The following is a 23,921-nucleotide window of genomic DNA, read 5'->3' on the forward strand; positions in this document are numbered from 1 at the left end:
GATGTATATAGAAGGGTTACGAGAAAGAGAGAAAGAGAATAGAGCCACGTTTCACGCCTCGTAAATTTCAAACCGTTTGAAATTCAGGTGGAAATAATACAACTTTGCGTTCCTTGTTAAGGATCAAAGGAAACCTACCCCAATCTCGATTTCGTGGTTCTCTGTTTTCTCTTTCTACACCCCTCTACACTTTTCTTTCGATACACACAACTATATAGACGCATAACTCGAGCAGAACTTCTGATATCTGTGTGGTCTATTCAAAACCATTGTACGATGGTATCTCATTGTTTTTCACAAAATGTTCGGTTCCTTTGTTTCAAATTTACAGATGCGACGTTCTGTTCCTTTTAAACATTCAATCGCAAACTGGATGAAACAATAGCCCAGCTACTATAATTCTTAATTTCATAAATGAAATTTACATATTTATTTTATAATTGTTATATTAATCATTTTATTTACGAATGCATTGTATACTAAATTATATACTTTTAATTTTCCTGACTTCTTTGTATACCGACATTGCTTGGACTGAAAATGTAAAAATTTGATGTTATTGTAAATAAAGTAAAAATTTATATTTAAATTATAATAGAAACTTACCCCAAGGATCAAAAAACACTGTTTCTATTTTGTCAGCTGTTCTTTCTCGTATTTGATTACGCATATGACCAGTTGCTACACTTTTTATTGATACCAAAACACGTCTATAAACAAACAAAAGCATTAAGGTAAAATGAGTTAACCTAACTTTTACATCACTAGATGTACTCACTTGGATTTAGCCTTTTTTAACAATATATTCGTTAGAAACATGATTTTGGATGGATCTCGTTCAATCTGTATTAATAATATGCTTCTGTAACGTATGTATTAATTGCTTGATGAATATAGGTTAAGAATTAAAAGCAACAATCTTAGCGACCTACCATACCATGAATAGGATATAAAGGAAATAATCAAATGCCCTCTATACTTACAAGTTATAACTATGTATCAAAACTTTTCATGTAGATGTCATTCTTTCAATCACTCATTTTTTAAATTTGAACAGGAACTTCTCATTTTATCTGTTTATTATTTCACATTTTCTATAAGCAAAACATATTAAAATATTATCAAAATGATAAGCGTTCAAGATCAAAATTGAATCATTCTTAATGTATTAGATTTATAAGATATAAGATGCACAAGATTGTGTATTTATTGATTGAAAAATTGTATTATTATTACATAATACGGATCTTTTATAAAAAAAAAAATCCTCTATTAACCGAGTCTCTTTGACAACTAAACCAATTCATGTAGTACCAAATATATTCAATTTTTATAGAAAACAATATATGAAGTTCAATTCCCCACCTTATTTTTGATCAAAACTAAATCTATGCATTGCATTTCATTGAAAGCGTAACATAATTATTACATAATTGTAAATTGTAGCAAAATATTGCAAAAGGTAAGAGAAATAATAATATGTATAATAATCTATGTGTAAATCATAAACTGAAAATGATCATTTTATAATAAATATCATGTGGACGTTACTTTGCTATTGGCCATAACTTCGAGTCTTTTAATTACTTTCCCGAGATCTATTTCCTTTTGTAACTTTAAATAATCCACTTTTCGAACATGATGTATACTAGTCCACGTGGGTAATAGCTTACACAGCAAACGTATATGCTCCTCCAATTCAGCGATAGTTAATTTTGCTCTAGAAGAATTTTCCAATTTCGTAGTTACAAATTCTAAAGGTAAAATTCCCTTTTTTTCGGCTACAAAGATATTACGTAACAGTTTAACCAATTCAGGTAATCTTGAATACATCACAGCTTCTTTTTCAGCATTCGGCGTACGCGTCATTGCTTCAAGCGCTTTAGCAGCTTGTTTAGCCCGGACCTAAAAAATAATTGAATTTCACATCCTGAACAGTTGAACGAAAGTAGTAAAAATCAATTCTTACGTCAAGATATTTACCTTTTCAAGTAAAGCCTTTGGTATACCTTTCAATGCTGAACTGATATTATTACTTTGTACAGTGGGTGTAGCAGGTGGTGTGTCTACAACAGGAATATCAACAGCGTTCACACCATTTTCAGTCTTTATCACAACATCATCATTATTTTTTTCTGGAGAAAGTGTCTTTGAAGTCATTTTTGCTTCTGCTAATCGTTGTAAAGCTTTCTCCATACGAGTACCACAATTAAATAGCGATTTTGCTTTATCTACAATAATTAATTAAGGTCATTTAATAACTCGGAAAACACTGAAAATTAATTAATAAATTTATGATGATCTCTTTACCGAGAACATCTTTTGCAGTTGTCATTTTTTCTACATTGGGCGGTTCCGGCAAATCAGCTACTTCAATTGGATTACAACTTTCCACATCAAATTCCGGGTGCCAACGCACAATTTTTTCTTTTGGTATGCGCATTGGTGTTTCCAAGCTAAGTAAAAATTTCTCATGTTCGTCCTTCACTCTATCTACAATTGAAAGGTAAGTAAAAGATTAAAATGATTATGGAATTTAAAAAAATATTTCAATTATACTTTTTTTGAAACAAAATATCAATACCGAGTAAAATATTATAAAACTTCCTTCTTCTGTGCAGTAATACTTGTGGTCCCATACTAGCTTCAGATGCAGTTTTTAATACATTATCTGGATCTGGAGTATTTCTTCCATTATTTTCTTCAACAACTGGTATAAGAACTAGTTCGTATTTATCTTGTTTAGACGTAGAACCAAATGTACGATATTTTTCTTGATTATAAACATATGCATCTGGGAAAATAGTTTTGATTTGTGCCAAATGTTCTAATGTAAAATTTTTACGAAGTAACTCTTGAACAGCAGGTTTTAACTTTTTGAATGTTATTGTCTCTTTGCGATTGAATAAAATCGCAGAAACCTATAAAAACAATTAAATGTTATAATAGAACAATTACTTGTATATCAACTTGATAATAAATGAAAAAGTTAAGAAAATACCGTGTCTACACATCTAAATGCTTCTGCTAAAAAGCGATATTTATATGGCAATGGCAAAGCTGGAGTACCGCTTTCGACAAGCGATAAATATTGTTGATAAGCTGGTGCTTTGGTTGGACTACCATTTACAACGCTCGCAGTCGTTTCCTTAGGCTCAAATAAAATTCGTTTTTGAGGACTGGCATTTAAGAGTTCTTTATTCTTCATTGGACTTAAGATGGTTTTGCTTGGTGATTTATATGCCTTCTGTGGACTGTGAAAAATAATATAAACAGTTTAAAGAAACCAGAAATTTTCTAGCTACAAATATCTTACCTAACTGGAATTTCAAGTTGAATCTTCTCAAACTTCTGTATCTGAGGTTTCTTAATCTCATTTTGTTTTTGCAATTTCTCTAATTTCTGTTCACAGTTCTTAAAACGTGCTATAGATGCTTTCAGTTCCATAAGTCTAGATGATTTATTGATTCTGTTTTTGATTTCATTTAAAGACAACTCTTGCTTTGCCAATTTATCCATAGCTGAACTTTTTTTGGGTGTTGTACAATTAGGTGGAATTTGATCATTGAAAACAGAGGTGACCGTGGTTTCAATAGAAGAAGAGTTTTTCTTCGGTGTTTCTGGACATTTCTTTCTTGGACTTAAAGCACCTTTTTTCTCAAAAAGTACCTTCTTCGCATCTGCATCTTCTGTAACCTTCTGAAAGCTTTCTCGAATATCTGTTTGCCCCTCTTGGCCAGATAATTGTCGTGAACGGGTGACTCGTGTTCTAGCATTGTTTTTAAGTGCCTTTTGAGCATTTGTTTTAGGAGAATCAAACTGAATATTTCGAACAGCTGAATTTGACTTTACAGAGCGATTACCTTTTGGCTCCTTTCCTGATGCGAGTATAACTTTTGGACTTGTTCCCATTGCTTGTTCTTCTTGAATTGGAGTCAATGATCCGGATAATTCAGAACTATCCTTATTTACTTGATTTTCACTTTGATTACTCACAGATTTTGAGTCCTCCCGATCCAGAAGCAGAACCTTTGCTTTGTTTCGTAAATCGTCGGTTGCTGGTCGCTTACGCGTATTAAAATACGACGTAACTAACGGTTGAGACATTTTTTATATACGAATATATATGTGTGCTATAGAAGTCCGTTAAAATTTTCGAAAAACCAATATTATTTACGGATTTCTAATTGCCCTGACGATCTACGTTCGTTGATAATGTCATGAAGGATCCCGCCTTTTTATCAGTTTGGGCGCCAAGCCAGGATAAACGGATGCTATCTCACGGAAGCTAACGCGCGTAATTTAAATTGTATCATTAAATTAAATTATAACTATAGTATAATTCATGTATAATATGATTAAAATGTGTTAAACAAAATGTTTGTAAATAAAACTTTCAGCAACTATGTAAACATTGATTAAAATAACATAACTGTTAGGAGAATATCCAACAATATTCAGTAACTAATCAAGAAATCATCATAAATAAAATATTGTAAAGAATCTACTAAATAAACTTTAACCTAGATTGTTAAACGAATAATGAAACTTTTTACAGTTTGTAAATGCAAATATGCATATGCATTTTACTTTAGCTTTCTACCTCATTTATAAAATTAACCTTTAACCAAGTTCAATATACAGTCATTTAACCAAATAATTTGATTGAATGTATTTATTTACAAGTATATAAGACGTGATTCTTTAATGTACTATTTACAAGTACATATTTCTGTATAAAAATATTTAATGTTTTAATAAACACTTGTTACTATCTGTAAGTTTGACATGCTTCATCTAAATTTTTTTTATATTTTATCTTGAAGTTTCACGTAACCTTAAAATCACATTTATTATGAATAATAACTTTCTTTTTAGATAATGAACATTACGAGAAACATTAGTTCAGTAATTAACAGGATATCCACAGTCAAGGAACTACTATTTTCATCAAAATATTTGTTGTATACAAATGTAGCAATATCTATTTCCCTCTCTGCAACTGGAGATGTATTAGAACAGCATTATGAAATATTAAAGGTAATCAGTTGAATTAATCGTTCTTAATCCTCGATTTAGATTAAAGGTTTTTATAGTGGTTAATTTTTATCATAGAATGAATGGGATAAGTGGAGTTCGAATAGAACAAAAAATATGGCCATTTCTGGAATGTCCATTGGTATAGTATGTCATTATTGGTACAGATATTTAGATGCTAGATTACCAGGTCGTACATTTGACATTGTTTTAAAAAAGGTTGTTATTGATCAATTAGTCTGTTCTCCACTTTGTATAAGTATGTTTTTTTTAACACTAGGCATTTTAGAAAATAGTAGTTGGGCTGAATTAAAAGCTGAAATTATTAATAAAGCATATAAATTATATGTAGCAGAATGGATTGTTTGGCCACCAGCTCAAATTTTTAATTTCTGTTTCTTACCTACAAGATATAGAGTTCTTTATGATAACACTATATCTCTTGGTTATGATGTTTATACTAGCCATGTGAAACATGATAATCTAATGTACAATTCAAAAAATTATATACATTGACCTCTATTTAAAAAAAATATAGTCATCAATTTTAAAACAATTCCTATTATGTTTGTTAAATTCTCATTGTTCTATTTATCTGGTATAAATAGTTAAATATATAAATATATTGCAAATAACTAAAGTAAATCTTTTCTTTCAAATTATTTATTTATTTTCCTCACTGTAAAAATGACTGATAGAAGAAAGAATAGTTTCACAAAACTTGTGAAAAATGTTACAAGCCTTTGTGTATTTGTTACACATAATATTTACACTTTTATAGAAAAAAATGTCCATCTTATCATATAAGAATATGTACTTTAAAACATTCCATCATGAATACCAATAGGTACAAGGACTGCAATAAATAATAACAAATTACGAGCCACTAATCTCCAATCATTTGGTACTGCATATGGTGCTAATACCCGGGTTAATCTATGTATCTACCAAAATAAGTAAAACATTATTATATAGAATTAACAATTTGTTAAGTTAAAAAACTGAAACATTCGGACACTTACTTCATGGCTTGCACATATAAAAATGAATGACGTGACTAATAGATTCAATACTGGAAATCTAGGCAGTAATACTAGTACACCATGAGAATCTGCTGCCAACCAAATATGACCCTGTGCGACTAGAGTTTCTAAACTGATTCGACCTAAACCAGCTAAGAGTGCTGAATGTTTACCGCGCAATGCTAATGATGCATTTCTTAGCGCTATGTATCCTATAATCTGTAATAAAAAACTAAGTTTAATTATAAAAAAAGAAAATAAATGATAAATTATAGATTATTACCGGTATAAAAGCGACGTATGAGTGAATTTCTTCACACTCAGATACCGAGTGACACAATATGGTAAAAGTAGTGTAAGCGGTCAAAGAAATTAATGCCAATACAGAAGATAATGCAGTTCCAGGAATGTGATCTATCCTTTGTAAAGCTACAAGGCCTGCTCCAAAAGTTACGCCCCAAGCAACGCTGTATCTGTCTACTCTCCATCGTGACCACCATTCACGTATATCATCATCGGTTGTAACGAATAATGCTTTCCAGGGTCTTGTTACGAATACTTTTTCAAAGAAAACCTATTATAGGACTACCTATTGCTTATTTTTGTTACAATTAAAAAATTCTATACATATTAGATGATTTATACATACCTCTGACATGTATAATATCGTTATCATCCATATAAGACCTAGAAGTTTTAAAGCAAGGTAGAGTAAAGCTCTTGGTCCATATTCATTCAAACTACCAGAATATATTCTTGGAGGTATCCATGCTAAGAAGTAGATGACTAAAAACCAGAATGAGACCAATGGAACAAAATGATAAAATTGATACGGTCTATTCATACAAAGACACAGGGATACTGTTAAAAAATTTAACCTAAACATCACCTGAAAAATAAAATGAATACATATATTAGTACAACAGAGTGCATGGTATTTTGGTATTTTTCTAAATACTTACTCTAGCAAATCTTACTAAGGAAACATCACCCGTTTGCCAGAAGTAACAAAAATGTCCATATCCGGAAAGGAATAAATAAGCGGAGTTAATTAACCTTAAGTACATATAAATAGGCAAAACATTCTTGGCTCCGGTAACATGATAGATTAATACAACAGCCTGCATTAACCCTCTCCACTCGTCCGTTTGTTCCCGATTTAAAGCCCTTGGTCCCCTTTCTCTATCTTCGGTAAAAAATAATCCAAGAGCCAATATATATCCAAGTGGTAACCAGAAACTAAATTCGCTATAGTATTTATTTTCCTTCATGAAGAAATTTGTTCTGAATACAATATAAAAATTGTAGATATATACATATAACGATTAATAATATATTAAATAGTAGAAAATATTTTAAGGTACCTATCGCACAGATAAAAGTAAGCCAGAATGATAGATAAAAGGGCCAATGATGTTATTAAAGTATAAAAGTCTTGTGCTTCGGGCTGTTCAATCTGTGTAATTTCGGAAGTATTTGCTTCTTCTGTATTTTCCACTTCGGCAGTGGTAACACGTAAGTAAGATATTTCAGTTCGATAGTAACAAAATTTTCGATATATCCATATTCCACCACCGATCACTATACTGTAATGAACTATTATTTACTATATGTTTAAAATGTAATACGGTAATATATGAACAATTACCACAGAGCAAGTGCGGATAAACTTAGTAACTGCAACGTTGTTGCTGGTTCTGGATAACTACAACAACTACCATCATCAAAATTCATATGATCATTGCAATAAGTGTTCAATAATAATTGAACTTTGTGCCTCAAAGATAGAGGACTAGCCAAGTATCCATCTGGACTTTGTTCTAAGACACCTGTACCAACAAGTTTACTGCTTTCCCATATATGAGCCTCACTGTGAGACAATATCTGTGTATGATAAATATATAAATCCATTATCTCTTGGAATGATCATTGAAGTATATATGAATGAACTCTTACTTTTACTGCTGCTTTATTACATAAATTGATCTGTCTATTATCTATGCCTGATAATTGAGTTGGAAGCCTTTCTTTTAACACAGGATCCTGCAGCATCCACAAATACTTTGTATTCTTTTTAGACAAAAAGTCTACTGGCTGTACAAGTCTCACTAATCCCATTGTATATTCAGAATATAGTTGAGCATCGCTATTGTTGTTTGCAAGAATTGTCATTGCTGCACAGCCTGCAATAATCAAGCTAGGTGCATCATTTTTCTAAAAAGAACATAATCATTAATATCCACATGGAATTTTTAACTATGAATATCCAAAGTATGTTCAAAGTATGAGTTACCATCCAGCTTCTTAGATCCTCTATCATGGCATTATCCAATTGAGGTCTCCACAAAAATTGTACATTTAACCTGAGCTGGGCATCATTAAAATGTAAATCAGAATTATCTAGTAATTCTGTTAAATCAGATGTTTTTCCATCAACTATAAATTGAGATATGAAAGATTTATACAACTGCCTGATTCTGGCATCTCCAGTAAATACAAAATGATTACGGTGGCCCATGAAAGCTAGATATCTCAAGCATCTCCGGCTGTCTCTGTAAATAATAGTAATAGGAAATAATTTATATATAACACTGTTTATTATAACATTGAAATTCTTACGTTTGTGTATAATAGTGCATCATACATCCATAGGGTTGCCATTCTTTGTCTCCTTTGTATCTTCCTTCGGTTAATAACCATTTACAAGAATCACTACCTGAAGAAATAATGATTAATTAAACAATGAATATTTTTATTTAAGAAAGTTAAACAATATGTTTGTTACCATAAATAAGATGCATCAATCCATGGTATAGAATGAAGCAAAGGACAAGTCCAGTAGCTAATTTTTTAGCACTTGCCACAGTAATTAAACTAATAAAATGTTCTGCTGAAGTCATGAATAATTTATCTTTTAGTTACATTGGCACTGAAAAGAAATGCACCCTTTAATGGAAAGATTTTGTTTGTGATAATATTTAATTGATAACCATAATAACATAGTAATACTTATTCAACTTTATCTTTTCATATATATTTTTTTAAATATATATATGTACTGCATAAAATCATTTAACTGATTTTTCAAAAATACCACATTATAGGGTGTAATCAATGTATGAAGTTCATTAGCGTATTACAAAATGTTAGTTGTTGAAAATATTTATTATAAATGCTGTATTTATTTCACGTGTATAGTAATTTCAGACACAACTTATAATTCCACTATTCTTAGTCATTTTTTAAGGGTTGCACCGGATAAACGAAATGTGTAACTGCAATGTGATCGATTTTTCAATTGGTTATTTAAAAAGTAATAACCAGTAAGTAATGTTCTCAAAATTGCAATAGAAACAAGTTGAAAAAGTTTTAGTTACTGAGAATTACGAATTAATTGCGCTCTTACGTATCATTTATAGCTTTCAATTTATTAAAATTATAGCTGTAATATGTAGAAATAAGGTGTATATATGTATTATAAAATAGTAACAATCGTCTATTGTATATTTGCCCCAGTATATCTAAGCATGGCTGTCAAGTTTGACTGATTTACACAAAGTTTTCTCTACAATAACGCCTTGTAAGTGTACGCTACTCTTTTCTTTTGTATAAAATCGAACTAATCAAAATTTGGAGAAAATGCAAAACACTATCGTTAAAATAATTTTACGTCCTTGAGGTGAAGAATGAACAGAGCAAGTAATCCATGTAAGTTGCAATGAACAGCGGTTATGTTTTTCAATGGAAAGCGATATAACGACAATGGCGGCAATGTCTCCGTCGAAGGTAAGTTAATATTGAAGTTTCTGTAATGTACACCTATTTCCCTGTATCATTGTATTTTAATGTCATATAATATTTGATCAAAGCGTTTAATGTTTAGCGGGTTTCATAACATTAGAAAAATGTTGTCTACTCCTCGAAATAAGAATTGCTTTGCGTGTCATTCGTCAAAATTTGGATGACGTTTTGCGTCAAATAAGACGCGTTTCCTTTTAACTATACGAAAATTTTGGCTATTTTCGTGATATTTTTGTAATGTTTGAATTGATGGCAACGATCCAAGCGAAGTCTCATCGATTACATTTCACGTTACGAAAACTTACCCCTAATTTGTACATTTATATACAGTTTTTATTTTTAATTATTGATATTATTGTTGTAAAAGAAAATATAATATTAAATCATATTTTAATAATAGTAATGTGTTTGTATAAATAACAGATTGAATAAATACCATTTACATAATCCTGCGAAATTCTACCTTAAATAAAACAATATAAAAACTGTATCAAACAATAAAAGTTTTGGAACATTGTTTCAGCGGAGATTACAGAAAGAATTAATGTCTTTAATACGTGAACCACCACCAGGCGTACATGTAGATGAAGATCTTGCTGGTCAAAATTTAACACAATGGATTGTTCACATGGAAGGTGCAAAAGGCACTTTGTATGAAGGGGAACGATTTCAACTGCAATTCAAATTTAGTTCTAAATATCCATTTGATTCGCCAGAAGTAACTTTCATAGGTGGAAATATACCAGTGCATCCTCATGTGTATAGCAATGGTCATATATGCTTATCCATTCTAACTGATGATTGGTCTCCAGCTTTAAGCGTGCAAAGTGTTTGTTTAAGTATTGTATCAATGTTAAGCAGTTGTAAAGAAAAGGTTAGAAAGATGGTTTTGTCTTCTTAATACTAATTAAGTATTTAAAAAACTATTATTTTTCAGAAGAGGCCACCTGACAATTTATTTTATGTGAGAACATGTAATAAAAATCCCAAAAAAACAAAGTGGTGGTATCATGGTAAGTAGAGCATTATATGTATGGCTAATACAATTAAATACTTATTGTTATATGTTTCTTTTATAAGAAATGATATTCTTAAATTATTTAATAAATATTCTTTTGAAAAGCAAATTATGTAGCATTCTCTGTTGTGTTTGAACAGATGACAGTGTGTAACAGCAACTGCTAAAATCGTTAACAACTTGTCAATGTGCAGTTATTGCTGGACCAAGTGGAATGACATTTTTTGTGTTTTAAAGTAATTATTAAAATTTCATAGATGAAATTGCTAAAATAACTTCATCACGTATTTAAAATATTAGGTGCATAAGTTAGAGAAAAAGCAAAGGCTATTACTTATTATTGCAATAAAGAAGTGATGTAAAATGTGTGAATCAAATAATCCAGTTATAAATTATTACGAGGTTACTAAAAATAGTACATGTTATCCCACAGTTGAACAGAAGAAAGAAATTACAAAATGAGAAAACAATGGAAAAAGAAGTGCACATATTATATTAATGTGCAATGAAAGTGTTTTATTATTTGTGTAGAAAGTGCACTGTACAATGGTATCAAATTAATATATTTCAGTAATCACTATTAATAGCATACCTTTAAAAATCTACAATGTTGTCTCACTTGTTATCTCATTTACTTAATATTCTCCTTTCATTATATTAATTTTAGCAAAAGGTAAGCAGTTCTTTGCAATGAATATTATATTTTATAATCCGAATTAAATATAAACATAAATATGTATAATTTAGGTATACTATAATGCTTTGATCTAATTCTGTATAATTATCTTAATTGCAATAACAATGTTGTTTAACTGGTTTTTGAGATAAAGTTATACACAATGTTATTGCAATTATTGACATGTAATATTACCGATCAATAAAATTTGTTCTTGTATAGAACTGTAATAAAAATGATTGTTATATTGCTTTTTGCATTCTTAGAAATGAGAATTTAACTTTGTAAAAAAAACATTGAGGTAACATAATTTTGTTGTAATTTATATTTAAATGTAAAATACAATTCGAAGTAAATTATTTAATTAAATATGATCGCTATAAATTTATTTTTACGTTAATTAATTCAATTATTATATCAATGGAAGTAAGTCAATTTTTATACGCATTCGACTCGTGGTACCTAACCTAATACAAATAGAGCAATCTATCTGAAAGCTTTGCTTGAAATATATTAATGTGTTGCATGATTTTAACAAAAATTAAAATTAAAACTATTTAAGGAATAACTACATGAAGCCTGTCTTTATGTACAAATCATGTAATAAATTATTAAGCTGTGTAAAATTAAAAGAAACATATAATTCATATTCAATATCAATTTCGTGTATAGAGCGCGAAGATTCAATATTGGAAAATTTAAATACATTAAAAATGGCCACGTATGAATTAAAATACCTTAGTTTGTAAAATAAATCAAAGTGATAAATATACTTAAAAATAATTCTGGAAGGTGTTTTGCTATGCATATCAGAATGAGCGTACGTATGAGAAGAACAATTTTCTGCGGAATCGTATTATTATTAAGTGTATTATATTTATATACAAATCGAACCACATATTCGAGTGACCATGAGAAAAATGTTTCTTTAAAATTACTTCTTGCTGCTGCTATAAAGGCAGCTGAACTTGGTGCTTCTGAAGTTATAGCAGTTCATGATCAAGTGAAATTTGAAATACAAAGCAAAGGAAAAACAAAAGAAGGTAATTCAGTTTATGATAATTGCAACAATGATGAATAAACAATCATACAGTATGCATACTTACAAATAATTCTATGCTCTCCTTTTTTAATTTAACAGGTATAAATGATCCAGTAACAGAAGCAGATTATAGATCTCATTGTGCAATGTATCACTCTTTGTTGGAAGCTTTTCCTGATATAACAGTAATATCAGAGGAAGCATCAAAAGATTGTGATAAAGTAACAGTTTCAAATATGAAAGACTCGGTTAATAGCTTAAGAGATTATAATATTAAGGATGAGATTGTAAATTCAAATGATATCACAGTTTGGATCGATCCCCTTGATGCAACAAAAGAGTTTACAGGTGCATTTATTAAGCAAAGTTATTATTCTTCTGTATTTTCATGTACTGTTTGTTAATCTTTCCTCTTTTTAGAAAATTTGTTGCAATATGTTACAACTATGGTTTGTGTTGCTGTCAAAGGCAAACCTGTAATAGGTGTTATATACAAACCATTTGAAGCAAAGCAAAATTCTAGTTTGTTTTGGACATGGACTAATCATGGAATTTCAAAAAATCTGCAAGTACTTCCAAAGGTAATAAATATAAAGAAATCATTTGATTTGATCTATTAAATAGCGTTTTTAAAAATAGGGAGAAGAGAATAGACCACCAATATTAATTGTATCTCAGTCACATGCTGGTCAAGTTCATAATGTTACCAAAATTGCATTTGGTAAAGATGTTCAAATTGTTTCTGCAGCTGGTGCAGGTAACATTGCCGATTTAATATTTTTCAAAAGTCAATGTGCATTATTATAAATTAATGAATTTATTATGTGTATTTAGGTTACAAATTTTTAGAAGTTGTGAGTAAAAATGCAACTGCATATGTTCACATGACAGCAATAAAGAAGTGGGATATTTGTGCAGGCACTGCAATTCTCACTGCTCTTGGTGGTACAATTACACAATTATTTGACCAACAATCGATCAGTTTTGGTCCCAATGATTCCAAAATACTTACATGGGGTCTTTTAGCTACTATGAATAACCATGCTTGGTACTTGGATAAATTTTCGAATATTTAATATGACAACCAATTTCAAGTTAAAGTATTAACTTTCATTTATGTGTTTCAAGTTATTCTTCCTATTAAAATACCAAAAAATCCTTCCTTTAAAGAATGGGTACCAAAACACAATTCCTTAAAGCAAATAGTTTTAAAACATTTATTCACAAATCTTATAAAAAATTTTATCCTTAATACAAATTTACTAGGGAAAATGTTTTGTAAATCAAGTTTAAACCTTATATAACTGCTGAGGTGTTTTGTATTTCATATTTATTCAGTGATAAATTATTAATCTTAGGTAAATTCTGTGATATTGTAAACAATTTTTATGATTCATCTCGTTGAAAAAGAAAACAATAAATTTAGTTTCTAAAACTTGTACTTAAATGTAATCATTACTTTATGATAATAGTAATTATATTTACTAATACTATTATGCTAGTCTTACTTTTTCATCAGAAATTACTACTTCTGACACTTTCTTTAGTTTTTTATTAAACTTGCTAGATGCCTTTTCTTGTGTTACTGCATCTGAACAAAATTTCATGTATTGTGAAATCACCTTCTTCTGTAATTTTCTTAAGGAAATTTCTTCTTTACTTTTTACTATATCTAAAATAGTATTCTTCCAGTTGAAGGTTGAATTTTCAATTCCCTTATTACACTGAGTAACTGGTGGTTCAGAAAGTAATCCATTTTTATTTTCCTCTGTTTCTTCTGTAAGATTATTTTTTGCTTTCTTCTTAGATATTGGCTCTTCTGTTTGTTCTTGCATTGTTTCAGATACTTTTCTTTTCTTTGATTTTTTCTTCTTAATACTAGTAGCAGTATTGTCATTATCATGTAATCCATTACTCTGATTTGATTGACCATTAGCTTGATTTTCTTTGCAAATATTTTCATTGTTTTGATTTTCAATGACATTATTCTCCTGGTGTATATCCTGATCTTTCTTGTCATCTACTTTCTCAGTGACCTTACCTATTTAAATATCCAATATAAAGTATTTTAAAAGCAGCCATTGTAAACAGGAATAAAATAATAAATTACATTTACCATTTTGTTTTGTTGTTTTTTGCATATCATTCTGATAAGCTGTTTGCATTTTATCCCACGCACTATCAATTATTGCTGCATTTGTTCTATTTCCCATAATATTTTTTACAAAGTTCAAAAATTTAGCCTTCTTTCGGGGAATGTTATCATACTTTGCCAAAACGTTTAAAAAGTTTCGTTCGGCGCTTGTAAAATCTGCTTCGCTATTTAACATATTATTTACTAGATTAATCCATTCTTGTTGTTTTCGTTCACCTTTGTTTGCTCCAGGTTTTGGAACATAGTCCTTTCCTCCATATCGTTCAGCTTCAGTTACACATTTCGTGTGTGCTACGTATTCCTCACCTCTTACAGTAATTAATGATATATTTTAGTACGTGAATATATTACTTCCCAGTTACTTTTATTAATACTTACCGAAAATCTTTAAAACAATCAACACATGATACGAAGGGTGTCCTACGGCAATGAAATTCGTAATGCTTTGCTACCTTTGGTTTTTGTAACGTTTCACCACAATTATTACAAGTGAATACCACCATTTTGTTTACAATAATCTAATGTAATTACAGTCAAATAGACAAAAAACTTAATTAAAATCTACAAATTCTAATTATCTTATTCTAACCTATATATTCTGGTCTCATGTTAGTCGCACGTGCAACTGAACGATTTCTTAGAGAGTGTTCACATCAGTTCAGCAAATTTAAATCTTTAATTTCAAACAATCTGAAATTTTTGAAACAAGATTATTTACTTATACGTATAAAATAATAAATGCAATTATATGTGCCATTTGCTCTATCCTACGTCAGCGCAAACCGGCAAATTATCAAAATAATTGTTTGACAAGTTTGTATCGACTAACCTGTATTTTAAAAAGACCGCCATACATTTATTAAATTCGATCCCAGCGCCATCTGTACGAAAACGGCTGAAACTACTTGCAGAATAGTTTCCGCTACTTTCGGATAGATGGCGCTAGTGCCTCCCCCGATATCCTGTCGGTAAAGCGTTGAGTAGTTTCAGCCGTTTTTCGTACAGATGGCGCTAGGATCGAATTTAATAAATTTATGGCGGTCTTTTTAAAATACAGATTAGTCGATGCAAACTTGTCAAACAATTATTTTGATAATTTGCAGGTTTGCGCTGATTTTGACTGATTTCTAAGAAAATAGAATCAAAGGGAATCACAATTGCGTCTTTTTGCAAAACGGGCACGACTATCATGCCAACTCTGCTCATGCAGACTTTACCTCGCCTAGGGTGTCTGAGAATCCCAAAATTATATTCTCTCGAGAATAAAGATATTTTCAGTTTTCTTGGATGTGTAGACACTGCCTATATTCAGTTGCAGCAATAAATGACAATTCTGAGTCATTTAAAGAGCATGCTTTTAATCTTAACACTGACAATTTATACGTTTTAATTTTTATTTCGAGCAAGCATAACGTATTGATTCGTACTCTATAACTTATATTGTAACATGCATAATATTGACTACGTAAAACACGATGCATAAGTAACTTAGTATAAATTAATTTTTCCACAATTATCAAAACATTTACCCAGAGAAAACAATGTGTGTTATCTAATATTACTTACAGTGCAAGAAAGATAATCAGTCTATCATACTATATATAGAAGGAAAGTGGTAGGTGAAATTTCATTATCAGAATTGTATGAAGTCACTGTTGTAAAAAGATTATATTCACTGTTGTCTGTTGGAAACTGAACAATCCTATCATTGTTTTTATAGGTAAACTGTAACACAATTTGTTAAGACATTAAAATGCCAAGTTCACACTTGTATGCTATAAATAATGAAGGGCGTGTATTTGGATTGTCTACAACTGGAAACATGTGGAGAGAGTTCATGTACTTGGGTCTTGAATTTAAGCAGTTATCTGCAGTACCACATTTTATGTGGGCTATAGGTGGAGATCGTCAGGTATATGTACATGTGCATGGTTTAGATGTACCTATAAGAATCAAAGAAGAAATATATGAAAATGAAGTATGTATGAATCATACTGTTTGTTATTTTATTTTATTTTGTACCATTATTCTAATATTTTAATCTTACAGCGTTGGCTTCCTTTAGAGGGATTTTGTGGTAGATTATTACCTACAGATAGGTATAATTTTTCTAATCAAGATGGTACAGTTGACCGTAGTAGAGATAAAGTAAAATTACCATCCATGGCATGGCAGTGGGAAGGTGATTGGCAAATAGAAACTACATTAGATGGCCAACCACTGGATCATGATGTAAATATGATTAAATTTATTAAATCATCACAAGTGATGCATTTATATATGTATAGTGTACCTGTTTATATTGTTAATGTAACTTTTATTTTGAATTTTATTAATTGTTCTGTTGTATTTTTTTAGTTTTTATGTTATAATGTTTAGAATCAAGACACAATAAGTTTTGTTCTTCTTATTTTTTTTATATACTTTCTTCTTTTGTTGTTGTATCTCTTATGACTTTCTGTTTATATGTAGATTTGTTGTCAGTTGTCAACATCGAAACAAAGCCTTATGATCACAGAGAATCTGATATTTTGGTAGGGATGGACATACGCAGTTGATTTTCCAGCTACATATTCCACAAAAAAACAATGGAAATCCTGTGTTAGAAGAAGAAAGTGGGTACGGTATAGAAGATATAGTGCCATGAATTCATGGTGTGCTATTGCACCTCTTCATAAAGATGCAACCAAGGTGACATTTCTAAATTTATGAATGATAACATTGCTAAATAAATATTTGTACATACTTCCCTGTAGCTTCTTGATTCAAGTGTTGGAATACCTTTTCAGGAACCATTCATTGATATATCTGTGGGTGGAAATCAAGTACCTGGAAGTAGTTCTGGAAGCCTAGCAGTTTGGGCAGTAACTGCCCATGGAAGGGTATAATCTTTTAAAAATGCATTGCTGTATTAAATATGTTATCAGTTATTTTACAATGTAATCTTATTAACTAGGTAATGTTTCGTGTTGGTACAAGTACAACTTGTCCTGAAGGGCAAAGGTGGAGTGCTATAAAATTAGCTAGTGGTTACGAAGTATGCCAAATCAGTGTTGGAACAACTGGTCTTGTGTGGGCTGTGTTGATGATCGGTAAAGCACTCGTGCGCACAGGCGTTACTAGAGAAAATCCAATGGGTATAAAATTATTATAAAATTATAGTATCAGTATTGTAAGCAGTATTTCTGTATCACCTTACTTTTGTAGGAGAAGACTGGGCAGAAATTGATTCCCCTCAAAAAGACTTAAAATTAATACAAGTTAGCGTAGGAACAGATGCTGTGTGGGCTGTAACTCAAGATGGAGGTGTGTGGTTTAGAAAAGGCATTAAAGGTGAAATGAGTGGAGTTTGTGAACAAATGGCTACCGGCACTGGATGGGTAGAAATGATAAGTAAGATGTCATTAGTATCAGTTGCTCCGAATGATCAGGTAATTTACTATAAAAAGCGATATTGTTTCTTAATGTGTAAATATTCATTTATTTAATATTTAATAGGTTTGGGCCATCGGTCACGAAGATCGAGGTTTATATTATCGTACTGGTATAACACGGTCGGAATTAACAGGTAAAAAATGGAGAATAATAAACGCACCCCTTCAGCTTAGTCGAGCAAGTAGTAACGCCAGTTTATCAAGTAATAGACATAGTATGTGTGGTACTCCTCAACAACAGCGACATCAAAGTTGGGGATCGTTGGTACCTATTTCATAAAAATTTTCACTCAATTAATTGGTTTATTTATTCCTGTTAATAACGTAAAGCAAAACTTTTAATTTATAGAATCGACCACATAGTACCAGCGAAGGTACTACGTTAATTAGAGAGTGGGAAGAGCAGTCTCGTTCTGCACCAACGCCAACATCCTTAAAATTATGGCAGCGTACAAATGACGGTACCTCGACTAAAAATCCACAGCAAACATCATTCCAAGATATATACCTAAATGAAGGGGAAAAAAAGTAAACTTGTAACTAATTTATGTACATTATCATTATGCGATATTAATAATTATTTACTGATGAATACAATTTTAGATCTGCAAATTCATTAGATATGGCCGATTTAAGTGAAGCTAGCGTAGCAAACATAACTATATCAAATGAATCATTGACTAAAACTGGCGAATCTATAGTAGTTTCTGGAAAAGGAATGGGCAGTACTATCAAGGTATGTTAAAACTAGGAAACTTAATTAAATAGATTTTTCTTACTAGAATTGAAGTTAAACTTTAAAATAACGTAGATAAATCCAGCTGCATGGAGTCCTGTTCACTCGGTTGGCTCTATGGTAGGTGTAGAAGCGCATCCAGAAACAGATGGAAGTATATTTGATCCTGACTTAACTAGTGATTCTGGTGTCTACGGAGAGGATGAAAGTTCCGGTGCAATGTACTGGGCCGAATGTGACGCTTCTTGGTATAAAGTAGAAGCAGGAGCGTGTTTCGTTGATCCAGCCAATCCTCCGAAATGGTACATTTCATTATTTTACAACGATGTACAGAGTTTATACCTACACGTACATTAAAATTACAGGATTGCAGATACTAATGGTACAAGTCATGGTGATATAGCAGAACCCTGGAGAATATATATTTTAGAAGAATTGAAGAAAAGATTACAGGAAATAGAATTTGATCCATTGATATATGAAAAAGTTGTTGAAAAGTAAGTTTTTGAAAATATATAAATATTAATAAACCAAAAATACCTTATTTATAATTATTTATCACAGATCATCCTGGATAAAAAATAGCGATGCAAAATGTAAAGTTAAAGGCAGTACTACTTACGAAGATTGTGTTATCGAGTTAGAATGGATAAGTAGCGATAGCGGATCCTTGGATTCTGGAACTCTAACTATTTTGAATTCAGATGGAGCAACAACGATCGTAAGCTCATAAGTGAATCAAATGGAACGGAAACTTCGTAAGGTTATTTGTTAACTTTAAATATTTTTTTCAGATGCAGTTTCCTGTGTCTGAAATTATGTGTGTGGTATGTTGTAGTGAACCAGGTAATCCACGGATTGCGATTCACACTCCTCGATTATCTCGTTCTAAAGTACTTAGATTGCAGTTTTCTAGCGACACTGAAATGGAAGACTGGTTATCGCATTTAACTTCAGGTATATATGCAAATATGTATATTTATTATTGTACCATTAACGTTTTTGTGGATCTTTAGTTTCTTGCCAAATGAACAATGTTTATGGAAAGCCAGGACCTAATTCAATTTGGGCTACTACTGCATTAGGAGATGTGTACGTATACGATCCTGCAGTTGTTGATGTAAGTTAAGGTATTTTTTATAAGTATGTTAGACGATACATTTTGTATTAGTACTTATATGTATATCGCTAAATTATTTTAGGAAAATCAGTATAGTAACGGCGTTTACGTGCAAGAATTGGACGTTGCAGGAAAGGATTTACCTTTTGAATGTATATTACAAAATGGTTTTGGCTATGGCAGTTCCTTAGAAGTTACAGTTTGCATTCACGATGATGCTGACAGGTGACAGATAATATAAAATAAAATTATACATGTATCATCATATTCTTTATATGGCCATTTTTCTAATCATCAGATTATCATTCAATCTTGTCTGCTATACAACAACATTTGTAAAGCAAAAATCTGTAATGGAAAGCCACGATGTTGCGTTACATTTTAATCCAAGACTTAAGGAAAATATAATTGTACGAAACACGTATCAAAATGGACATTGGGGCGATGAAGAAAGAAACGGAGATAGCCCGTTGAGAGCTGGTTCGGATTTTACGTTAAAAATCGTTTGCGAACCACGGGGATATAGAATTTTGATTGACGATACAGAATTTACTCTTTATAGTCATAGAATATCACCGCAAAGTATTACACATTTTCGAATCAAAGGACTGATGACATTATGCAGTGTTCTTTATAAATCAACATCGGTATGCAACGGTATTATTGTCAATGAACTAATATCAATTTTATTATAATATCAGTTTTATTTAGGTAATCATTGATCCAATTACGATGTTCTGGAGACAAATGGGTGGCCATTTGAAAAAAGTTGAAACTTGTTCCTCCGGTGTAACATGGGGCATAGGGTATGATAGTACTGCATGGGTGTATACTGGTGGTTGGGGTAGTTTATCCCTAAAAGGTAAAGTATTTTTCAAAATCTATCAAATTAATAAATTCATCAAAACGTCTATAACATTTATACTATGTATTGTTATTAACAGGATTAGATAGTAATACGGGAATAAACACTATGGTAGATACTCATAATTATTACGTATACGAAAATCAGCGTTGGAATCCGGTAACTGGATATACTTCTCATGGTCTTCCAACAGATCGTTACATGTGGAGCGACGCAACCGGACGTCATAAACGTACTCGAGAGCACACTAAACTGTTATCAATGCATTGGCATTGGGTAAGCGTACATTGTAAGAAGACGATAAAATGTTATTGTACTTAAATATTTATCTTTATAATAGGTGTCAGATTGGATAGTAGATTTCCACACCCCTGGAGGTGTTGACAGAGACGGTTGGCAATATGCTACCGATTTTCCTTCCCAGTATCACGGTAAAAAACAATTTACCGATTACGTTAGAAGGAGAAGATGGTTTCGAAGGTGCCAATTAACAGCTAGTGGTCCTTGGCAAGAATTAGGAAACACAAAATTGACTGACGTTTCCTTATATGTAAGAGCTATTTAACACAGTAATATACGTTTTCGGTAGACGGTAAATATAAATCAATTGTATTATGTATATTAGGCAACAGACGAACCTAGCACGGATGCTCCTATATACATTTGGGCGGTAGCTTCTAACGGCGAAGCTTTATTTAGGAGAGGCGTTTCGGAATCGTGTCCAATGGTATGAATAGAAAATTTTTAGTGTCCCCGATTTAAATATTTCATTTATAATATGCTGAAAGTAATATTAATTTCTAGGGCGTTTCTTGGGAACACATACCCAGTGATCAAGCTTTAGTAGGTATTTCATGTGGACCTGGCGGTCAAGTTTGGGCTGTCGGAAAGAACGGCTCTTCTTATTGGAGGCTCGGCATTACATCTGTAAAACCTGCAGGTATAAACAATACAATAAGACGTAACATTCTTACACTTATTGAATCTGTGTGCTTATCAATTACCGTTCCATTGTTTAGGCATACAATGGCAAAACGTTGAACCACCCTCGGGTGCTCACTTAAAACAAATTTCTGTTGGAAAAGATGTGGTGTGGGCATTAGATACAACTGGTAGATTATCTGTACGTCGGGAAGTCCAACTAAATGTTTTCCCGGAAGGAACACATTGGCAGACTCTTCCTGCGATGCCAAACGATCCTATTCATATAGGTATTTTTTAATTTTATACATTATATAGACCAGCGTTTCCCAACCTTATAGATTCCAGCATTGATCTTAGAATTCCTTGATTGATTTTTGTTAAATGTTTTATTAATAATACATTTTTTTTTTATAGTCAGTTTATAAAGTGTGCATAGTTAGATATGTATGTGTTTTGCAAATTCTTACTCAATTTTTTCTACAAAAATTCCAGAAAAAAATGTGATACAATCTTCAAAGGCTGTATTTCTTGGAAACCTCTGCAGATTTCCTCTTAAAAAACGTTCCGCGTTGGGAAACGTTGATATCGACAGTACATCCGTTTCTTTAAATATACTATCTGATCCTTATTGCATAGGTATAATTTAGGAGTGTACAATTAGAATTTAGCGAACTTATCGATTTTTTTTTATCCTATTTTATTTTTTGTACTTAACTTTGTCCGTCTTTCTGGCTATTTTTCTTCACATTCTTTTTTCTCTATTCTAGATATGTCTGTTATAAACGCGAAACAAGGTTTTCGGCACGTCAGTGTTGCAAGAAAAGAGGGTCAAGTATGGGCAGTTTCAGGAGCCGGTATACTGTGTCGTAGAATTGGTATTACTGAAAAGAATCCAGCAGGAACTGGTTGGGTGACCGGTATAGGGGTAAGTTATAATTTAATAAGTATTAAGAAAGTATTATTAGAGATGATTCTAAAGTTACTGTTATATTCAACAGGCGAATTGGCAGTACATAAGTGTCGGTGGTCTTGTAAATAAAGCAAAATAAATACTTCATTTTGAAATAAATGAAAATCCTTGAATTTGGATACTCAAAGTATTATTACGTTACTAGAGAATATAACACTCTAGAAGTTTCATTTGGTCAACAACTTTGTCACATAAATGAAGTACATATACACATATGTGTATGTATATGTACATGGCTTAGCTTTTGCAACTAATTCAATTTACTATTAAAAGTGATTAAACAATATATTAATTCCATTCCTATAGTTTTACCATAAAATTTTGTATTAAAATATTGTCAGAACATTTTTAATATATGTATTTATATAATTCTTAAATAATTTATAATAGCACAATAGTATGAAGATATGAAAAATATTGATTTTATTTTTGAATAGTTATATATTAAAGAAAAAAAAACTATGACTTAATTATACAAGATGCCTTGTGTAGTTATATACTGTTTTTATTCATATAAAATAGTAAAAGTGGAACTGGCAATGCAAATTTTTGGACTTAAAATTGTAATGAAGTGAAAAATCGTATATAAATTTTTATTTCAATTCCTGTTATGTATTAAACGTTTCATTTCATAAAAAGCTTATTGAAAAGTATGTACTTAAACAGGTTGCTTAAAAATGAATGTTATAGATGTTTAAAAAAAAGTTAACAACGATCAATCTACAGTATCAAGCACAGTAGGCCTTCCTAGTAACAATAAGTATATAACTTATAAAGTTTAAAAATACCTATATGGACAGGATGTTAATCCCGAAAACTCGGGAAAGTCTACCATGCTCGATGCTGTACGTTATTCTTATTAAAACAAATACCGTATGATTTTTCTCAGTGCTAATTGAACGTTTGTGTATTAATTAACTTTATTTAATGCCTCTGACGTGATCATTTTAAGTTTATCACCTAATGTAAATGTATTTTAAAAGGGTTTTATATGTTTTATCACAAGCATTTTCGTTTATATCATATTTTAGAATTGTATTCTTTTGAGGAAAATAATTTTGGCTGATTTTTATAAATAAACACAGAAATAAATATAAAACGCTGTATTTCATTAGCACAAA

The 23,921-nt window shown here is 31.0% G+C and overlaps 8 protein-coding genes across 15 annotated transcripts; 4 read left to right on the plus strand and 4 right to left on the minus strand.

Annotated features, from left to right (window-relative positions):
- Positions 1–282: 282 nt before the first annotated feature.
- mRpL33 (mitochondrial ribosomal protein L33) lies at positions 283–961 on the minus strand. The gene is made up of 3 exons (XM_034326806.2): positions 779–961; positions 607–710; positions 283–534 (listed from the first exon to the last, which is right to left on the minus strand). The coding sequence occupies exons 1-3, from the start codon at positions 817–819 to the stop codon at positions 485–487; spliced, it is 195 nt and encodes a 64-aa protein (XP_034182697.1). The 5' UTR covers positions 820–961; the 3' UTR covers positions 283–484.
- Positions 962–1,184: 223 nt separating this feature from the next.
- Positions 1,185–4,247, minus strand: dup (chromatin licensing and DNA replication factor double parked). The gene is made up of 6 exons (XM_034326371.2): positions 3,317–4,247; positions 3,002–3,254; positions 2,585–2,921; positions 2,311–2,493; positions 1,984–2,231; positions 1,185–1,905 (listed from the first exon to the last, which is right to left on the minus strand). Exons 1-6 carry the CDS (start codon positions 4,105–4,107, stop codon positions 1,537–1,539), a joined length of 2,181 nt encoding a protein of 726 aa, XP_034182262.1. The 5' UTR covers positions 4,108–4,247; the 3' UTR covers positions 1,185–1,536.
- A 171-nt stretch (positions 4,248–4,418) lies between these two features.
- Positions 4,419–5,601, plus strand: LOC117605421 (mpv17-like protein 2). The gene is made up of 3 exons (XM_034326745.2): positions 4,419–4,777; positions 4,879–5,040; positions 5,116–5,601. The coding sequence occupies exons 2-3, from the start codon at positions 4,882–4,884 to the stop codon at positions 5,551–5,553; spliced, it is 597 nt and encodes a 198-aa protein (XP_034182636.2). The 5' UTR covers positions 4,419–4,777; positions 4,879–4,881; the 3' UTR covers positions 5,554–5,601.
- A 115-nt stretch (positions 5,602–5,716) lies between these two features.
- Positions 5,717–12,799, minus strand: LOC117605241 (N-acetylneuraminate (7)9-O-acetyltransferase). 3 transcript variants are annotated; one of them, XM_034326348.2, is made up of 12 exons: positions 12,661–12,799; positions 8,845–8,988; positions 8,679–8,775; positions 8,353–8,611; positions 8,016–8,273; positions 7,708–7,943; positions 7,424–7,645; positions 7,022–7,343; positions 6,709–6,948; positions 6,343–6,633; positions 6,060–6,278; positions 5,717–5,981 (listed from the first exon to the last, which is right to left on the minus strand). In XM_034326348.2, the coding sequence occupies exons 2-12, from the start codon at positions 8,957–8,959 to the stop codon at positions 5,856–5,858; spliced, it is 2,385 nt and encodes a 794-aa protein (XP_034182239.2). In that variant the 5' UTR covers positions 8,960–8,988; positions 12,661–12,799; the 3' UTR covers positions 5,717–5,855. The 3 variants fall into 3 exon arrangements, with proteins under 3 accessions (XP_034182239.2, XP_034182249.2, XP_034182232.2); XM_034326358.2 differs by lacking the exon at positions 12,661–12,799 and adding an exon at positions 9,466–9,605; XM_034326341.2 differs by lacking the exon at positions 12,661–12,799 and adding an exon at positions 9,069–9,411.
- On the plus strand, positions 9,739–11,614 carry LOC117605430 (ubiquitin-conjugating enzyme E2 W). Of its 2 annotated transcripts, XR_004581699.2 has the most exons (5): positions 9,739–9,845; positions 10,384–10,734; positions 10,798–10,873; positions 11,019–11,114; positions 11,312–11,614. XR_004581699.2 is itself a non-coding variant. In XM_034326779.2 (4 exons), the coding sequence occupies exons 1-4, from the start codon at positions 9,801–9,803 to the stop codon at positions 11,030–11,032; spliced, it is 486 nt and encodes a 161-aa protein (XP_034182670.1). In that variant the 5' UTR covers positions 9,739–9,800; the 3' UTR covers positions 11,033–11,163. The 2 variants fall into 2 exon arrangements, 1 of the variants encoding a protein (XP_034182670.1); XM_034326779.2 differs by lacking the exon at positions 11,312–11,614 and having other exon boundaries at positions 11,019–11,163.
- LOC117605318 (putative inositol monophosphatase 3) lies at positions 11,919–13,815 on the plus strand. Its single transcript, XM_034326514.2, has 5 exons — positions 11,919–12,597; positions 12,696–12,944; positions 13,017–13,177; positions 13,236–13,353; positions 13,431–13,815. The coding sequence occupies exons 1-5, from the start codon at positions 12,357–12,359 to the stop codon at positions 13,670–13,672; spliced, it is 1,011 nt and encodes a 336-aa protein (XP_034182405.1). The 5' UTR covers positions 11,919–12,356; the 3' UTR covers positions 13,673–13,815.
- A 127-nt stretch (positions 13,816–13,942) lies between these two features.
- LOC117605302 (uncharacterized) lies at positions 13,943–16,456 on the minus strand. Of its 4 annotated transcripts, none has more exons than XM_034326494.2 (5): positions 16,318–16,456; positions 15,341–15,441; positions 15,130–15,171; positions 14,713–15,057; positions 13,943–14,637 (listed from the first exon to the last, which is right to left on the minus strand). In XM_034326494.2, the coding sequence occupies exons 2-5, from the start codon at positions 15,357–15,359 to the stop codon at positions 14,090–14,092; spliced, it is 954 nt and encodes a 317-aa protein (XP_034182385.2). In that variant the 5' UTR covers positions 15,360–15,441; positions 16,318–16,456; the 3' UTR covers positions 13,943–14,089. The 4 variants fall into 4 exon arrangements, with proteins under 4 accessions (XP_034182385.2, XP_034182395.2, XP_034182358.2 ...); XM_034326504.2 differs by lacking the exon at positions 16,318–16,456 and adding an exon at positions 15,969–16,101; XM_034326467.2 differs by having other exon boundaries at positions 14,713–15,059; positions 15,130–15,441; positions 16,318–16,366.
- A 48-nt stretch (positions 16,457–16,504) lies between these two features.
- On the plus strand, positions 16,505–23,897 carry Pex23 (tectonin beta-propeller repeat-containing peroxin 23). Of its 2 annotated transcripts, XM_034326182.2 has the most exons (24): positions 16,505–16,729; positions 16,801–16,983; positions 17,290–17,442; positions 17,541–17,633; positions 17,708–17,888; positions 17,959–18,182; positions 18,250–18,450; positions 18,535–18,713; positions 18,789–18,921; positions 18,997–19,223; positions 19,287–19,418; positions 19,486–19,642; positions 19,716–19,878; positions 19,938–20,041; positions 20,124–20,266; positions 20,340–20,688; positions 20,753–20,903; positions 20,986–21,182; positions 21,247–21,456; positions 21,532–21,633; positions 21,711–21,846; positions 21,926–22,117; positions 22,598–22,755; positions 22,829–23,897. In XM_034326182.2, the coding sequence occupies exons 1-24, from the start codon at positions 16,505–16,507 to the stop codon at positions 22,877–22,879; spliced, it is 4,044 nt and encodes a 1,347-aa protein (XP_034182073.1). In that variant the 3' UTR covers positions 22,880–23,897. The 2 variants fall into 2 exon arrangements, with proteins under 2 accessions (XP_034182073.1, XP_034182081.1); XM_034326190.2 differs by lacking the exon at positions 16,505–16,729 and having other exon boundaries at positions 16,842–16,983; positions 17,224–17,442; positions 22,829–23,896.
- Positions 23,898–23,921: the final 24 nt, after the last annotated feature.

This window comes from Osmia lignaria, chromosome 9, assembly GCF_051020975.1.
Source record: "Osmia lignaria lignaria isolate PbOS001 chromosome 9, iyOsmLign1, whole genome shotgun sequence".
NCBI classification, from domain to species: Eukaryota; Metazoa; Arthropoda; class Insecta; order Hymenoptera; family Megachilidae; genus Osmia; species Osmia lignaria.

What these genes read in the sequence shown, in the direction of transcription:
- mRpL33 (XM_034326806.2), bottom strand. Translation starts at nt 819, where the DNA reads ATGTTTCTAACGAATATATTGTTAAAAAAGGCTAAATCCAA. An exon ending in TTAAAAAAGGCTAAATCCAA is followed by an intron (nt 711 to 778) that starts GTGAGTACATCT and finishes GTTTGTTTATAG; the next exon opens with ACGTGTTTTGGTATCAATAA. An exon ending in AGTGTTTTTTGATCCTTGGG is followed by an intron (nt 535 to 606) that starts GTAAGTTTCTAT and finishes TTACATTTTCAG; the next exon opens with TCCAAGCAATGTCGGTATAC.
- dup (XM_034326371.2), bottom strand. Translation starts at nt 4,107, where the DNA reads ATGTCTCAACCGTTAGTTACGTCGTATTTTAATACGCGTAAGCGACCA. An exon ending in CAACTTGAAATTCCAGTTAG is followed by an intron (nt 3,255 to 3,316) that starts GTAAGATATTTG and finishes TATTTTTCACAG; the next exon opens with TCCACAGAAGGCATATAAAT. An exon ending in AACTGCAAAAGATGTTCTCG is followed by an intron (nt 2,232 to 2,310) that starts GTAAAGAGATCA and finishes TAATTATTGTAG; the next exon opens with ATAAAGCAAAATCGCTATTT.
- LOC117605421 (XM_034326745.2), top strand. Translation starts at nt 4,882, where the DNA reads ATGAACATTACGAGAAACATTAGTTCAGTAATTAACAGGATATCCACA. An exon ending in AGCATTATGAAATATTAAAG is followed by an intron (nt 5,041 to 5,115) that starts GTAATCAGTTGA and finishes TTTTTATCATAG; the next exon opens with AATGAATGGGATAAGTGGAG.
- LOC117605241 (XM_034326348.2), bottom strand. Translation starts at nt 8,959, where the DNA reads ATGACTTCAGCAGAACATTTTATTAGTTTAATTACTGTGGCAAGTGCT. An exon ending in ATGCACTATTATACACAAAC is followed by an intron (nt 8,612 to 8,678) that starts GTAAGAATTTCA and finishes TATTATTTACAG; the next exon opens with AGACAGCCGGAGATGCTTGA. An exon ending in AGGATCTAAGAAGCTGGATG is followed by an intron (nt 8,274 to 8,352) that starts GTAACTCATACT and finishes TGTTCTTTTTAG; the next exon opens with AAAAATGATGCACCTAGCTT.
- LOC117605430 (XM_034326779.2), top strand. Translation starts at nt 9,801, where the DNA reads ATGGAAAGCGATATAACGACAATGGCGGCAATGTCTCCGTCGAAG. An exon ending in CGGCAATGTCTCCGTCGAAG is followed by an intron (nt 9,846 to 10,383) that starts GTAAGTTAATAT and finishes ACATTGTTTCAG; the next exon opens with CGGAGATTACAGAAAGAATT. An exon ending in TAAGCAGTTGTAAAGAAAAG is followed by an intron (nt 10,735 to 10,797) that starts GTTAGAAAGATG and finishes ATTATTTTTCAG; the next exon opens with AAGAGGCCACCTGACAATTT.
- LOC117605318 (XM_034326514.2), top strand. Translation starts at nt 12,357, where the DNA reads ATGCATATCAGAATGAGCGTACGTATGAGAAGAACAATTTTCTGCGGA. An exon ending in TGCAACAAAAGAGTTTACAG is followed by an intron (nt 12,945 to 13,016) that starts GTGCATTTATTA and finishes TCCTCTTTTTAG; the next exon opens with AAAATTTGTTGCAATATGTT. An exon ending in ATCTGCAAGTACTTCCAAAG is followed by an intron (nt 13,178 to 13,235) that starts GTAATAAATATA and finishes TTTTAAAAATAG; the next exon opens with GGAGAAGAGAATAGACCACC.
- LOC117605302 (XM_034326467.2), bottom strand. Translation starts at nt 15,254, where the DNA reads ATGGTGGTATTCACTTGTAATAATTGTGGTGAAACGTTACAAAAACCA. An exon ending in GATTGTTTTAAAGATTTTCG is followed by an intron (nt 15,060 to 15,129) that starts GTAAGTATTAAT and finishes AATTACTGTAAG; the next exon opens with AGGTGAGGAATACGTAGCAC. An exon ending in AAAAACAACAAAACAAAATG is followed by an intron (nt 14,638 to 14,712) that starts GTAAATGTAATT and finishes ATATTTAAATAG; the next exon opens with GTAAGGTCACTGAGAAAGTA.
- Pex23 (XM_034326182.2), top strand. Translation starts at nt 16,505, where the DNA reads ATGCCAAGTTCACACTTGTATGCTATAAATAATGAAGGGCGTGTATTT. An exon ending in CTAAATGAAGGGGAAAAAAA is followed by an intron (nt 18,714 to 18,788) that starts GTAAACTTGTAA and finishes ATACAATTTTAG; the next exon opens with ATCTGCAAATTCATTAGATA. An exon ending in GTTATCGCATTTAACTTCAG is followed by an intron (nt 19,879 to 19,937) that starts GTATATATGCAA and finishes GTGGATCTTTAG; the next exon opens with TTTCTTGCCAAATGAACAAT.